At 38.5% G+C, this 3,174-nt stretch overlaps 1 protein-coding gene across 1 annotated transcript; it reads right to left on the bottom strand.

Annotated features, from left to right (window-relative positions):
* Positions 1-811: 811 nt before the first annotated feature.
* Positions 812-1,303, bottom strand: LOC103001776 (60S ribosomal protein L23-like). The gene has a single exon (XM_007188959.2). The coding sequence runs from the start codon at positions 1,301-1,303 to the stop codon at positions 881-883; it is 423 nt and encodes a 140-aa protein (XP_007189021.2). The 3' UTR covers positions 812-880.
* Between the last annotated feature and the right edge of the window lie 1,871 nt (positions 1,304-3,174).

Here is a 3,174-nt window from a genome sequence, read left to right as displayed (position 1 = left end):
TTAGTGCCCAAATATATAAAAAAAAAAAAATCCCATGAGGACAACTAGGGGAAACTGGAAATGGTTAAGAAGTCAGTGCTTGTTTGTTCGTGCGTTTCTTCTCTTGGTTGCACTTATTGGCAGGAATGGAACAAAAAAATAGAATTAAAGATGTTAAGGGTCCATATAGGGTCTCTTCCTTGCTCTATCAAGCAAAGCATGGCAGCATGCTGTTTTTTCCTTATGATAAAATGCTTGCTCATTTTACAAAATACAGGAACCATGGATAAGCAGAAAGACATGAAAAACTCCCAAAAGCTCACCATGCAGAGATAATCTGTTAATATTTTAATTTAATAATAATAATGTCCATTGATTCATTCTGACAATGAGTTCATAATACAGATTTTGTCAAATTGCTTTTTCCCTTAAAAATACTATTTGACAATTTTCAGGTCAATATAATTTCAAATTAATAATTTACTCCTTCAATTTATAGTCTAGTAAAGACATAGGTTTCTATTCTATGTATATATCATAACTTTTAACCAATATTTTATCACTGGACATTTCATTTTTAATAGTACTTAAAATACTGTTATGTAACAGTATTTTGCACACATACATTATGATTTCCTTAAAGAAATTCCTATAAGCAAAATTTCTAGTTCACAAGCTTTGTTGTTTTGTTTTTAACATATTTTAAAATGGCCCTTGAACTTTGATTTTTACCAGTGCAGTGTAGGTTTCCATTTTTTATATCCTTCTGAATGGTGGGCGTTAGAAATATTTATTTTTATAGAAGAAATTTAGTCATATTTTATTTGACTAGTTTTTTTTTTTTCCTTTGGAGCAAATAATTTTTATTATTTTTTTTTTCTTTTACAAATACACCGAAGAATCATGCAATGCTGCCAGCATTGGATGCAATCCTGGGCCACAAGTCTGCACATTCCTTTGCAACTGGTCTTGTGATAGCAGAACCTTTCATCTCGCCTTTACTGTTTACTATGACCCCTGCGTTATCTTCAAAATAAAGAAACACACCATCTTTTCTCCGGTATGAATTTCGTTGTTGAATTACCACTGCTGGATGTACCTTCTTTCTGAGCTCTGGTTTGCCTTTCTTGACGGTGGCCATCACCATGTCACCCACACCAGCAGCAGGAAGTCTATTCAGTCGTCCCTTGACTCCCTTCACAGAGATGATATACAGATGTTTGGCTCCTGTGTTGTCACCGCAGTTGATCACGGCTCCAACCGGAAGACCCAAGGAAATCCGGAATTTCGCACCAGAGGACCCACCACGTCCTCGCTTCGACATTTGAACGCTGGAAAGGGACAAAAAAACCAAAAACACAAAAACAAAAACAAAAAAAACTTGGCTAGTTCTTAAAGCTAGTTTTAGTTTAATTGGTTTTCTAGGTTCCAAAACAAAAAGTGGCATTAAAAACTTATACTTGAGCAATGATCATTACAACATTACCCGAAGAGGGACAAGCTATGAAATGCAGCTTCAATTTTGTGTTAATATTTTCAGGATCCTTCCTTAGCATAATTCTTCTCCTTCACCCTTTGTTGGGGGGGGGGGGGAGGGGAATGCAACACGAGGACACACAAGATTCAATACTCTCAGATTCTGGAATAATCCTGTAAATCCATCCACAGGGATGAAGCCTTATTGAATGATAAGCCTTTATTTAAAATTTATCAGTACTCGTGTTGTTTGTGTTTGTTACCAGTAACGTTCGCATTTTACGAGACAAGCAGGGGGCTTAAGCAAATGAAACTTATCAAGAACAATTAAGTTTCAGGCAAGTATTTACTCTCTGAAGTCTTACGATCAAGCAGGGTATGTAGCTGCCAATTCCAAGTCGCAGTCAGGCCAATCCTCTGCTTTTGATTTTGTTTACAGAGGACTTGTCAGGATCTTGTGGTCAATCAAATAGTCTAAACAGCATGGGGACATATGGCAAGTCAAGGAGGGCAAAGCACCAGCTCAGCCAGGAATTTGAAAATAATCCTGAGATGCTTCCCTGGAGATCTATCTCTCTGGGTTATTTGAAATGTCCTGTTGTCACTCATCCAATCATGGACCGCATCTAAAATACCCTGATCTAGAATTTGCCCCGCCTATATTTGAATGCCACTTGGAGGAGAGGAATAACTATTCTTCGAAAGAACATATTCTATTTTAGAAAAACATTACTTGAGAAGCTGTATTGAGCTAAAGCTGCTCAATGGCATCCAATCATACATTTTTAAAATTACATTAAAAATTAAAATATATCAGGCACCACTCTAAGTTAGGTGCTTCACCAATTTTAATTAACTTAGTTCTTAATGGGGAGGTACTATGATCTCCATTTTACAGAAGGAGAACTGAGCCAGAGAGAATTTAGAAATGTTGTTCAACGTTACCACGATTGGTGAATGACGGCCCCCTTCAAACCCAGGTAGTCAGATGCCAGAATCAGTGTTTTTAAGGACTGTGTACACTACTGCTTCTTTTATGCTTTGGGTACGTCAAAGAGAGACCTAACAAAAGGTCTTTTCCATAGGAACTGTTAACTGCAGTCTTCTAGAACATTAAAGCATGCGACATGGCAATGTCACAAGTGTTGGTTCCAAACCGGAAGGTCATCACAGATGAGCGAGGCAGAGGTTCTGAACACATGAAAGCAGCGTCCGACTTGATTCTGGATTCAATAGCTCTGAGTGAAATGGTTTGATTCACTAGCTTTTGCACCTATGAGTCGAGGTGACCTGGTGAGCTTAAAACTAGTGCAGATTATTAAATTGTATGCCCTGGAAACACTGATGCTGGCGACTGGGCCAGGGTCAGGAATCTGCATTTTTGCCAAAGCTCCCTGGGTGAATCGAATGGACTGTGGTTTGGAAACCATGGAATTTCCTAACTTAGTCTTTCTCAAATTGTGGTCCCTGGAGAGCGGCTTCAGCCTCACCTGGCACTTGTTAGAAGTACAAATTCTCTGTCCCCGCCCTGGACTTAGGGATCGTGGAAATCTCTTTTAACAGACCCTACAGGTGACCCAAATGCCTGTTAAAGTTTGAGAACCACTGCCCTAACTTTAAATCAAATCCTCAGGAAACACACAGCGTTAGTCTAGCCATCAGCTCCCTAGAGAATAATATCAGCACTCACACAACCTTCAACATAATTTTGTATTAACG

This window comes from Balaenoptera acutorostrata, chromosome 21 (genome assembly GCF_949987535.1).
Source record: "Balaenoptera acutorostrata chromosome 21, mBalAcu1.1, whole genome shotgun sequence".
NCBI classification, from domain to species: domain Eukaryota; kingdom Metazoa; phylum Chordata; class Mammalia; order Artiodactyla; family Balaenopteridae; genus Balaenoptera; species Balaenoptera acutorostrata.
This window is presented reverse-complemented; position numbering and strand designations above follow the sequence as displayed.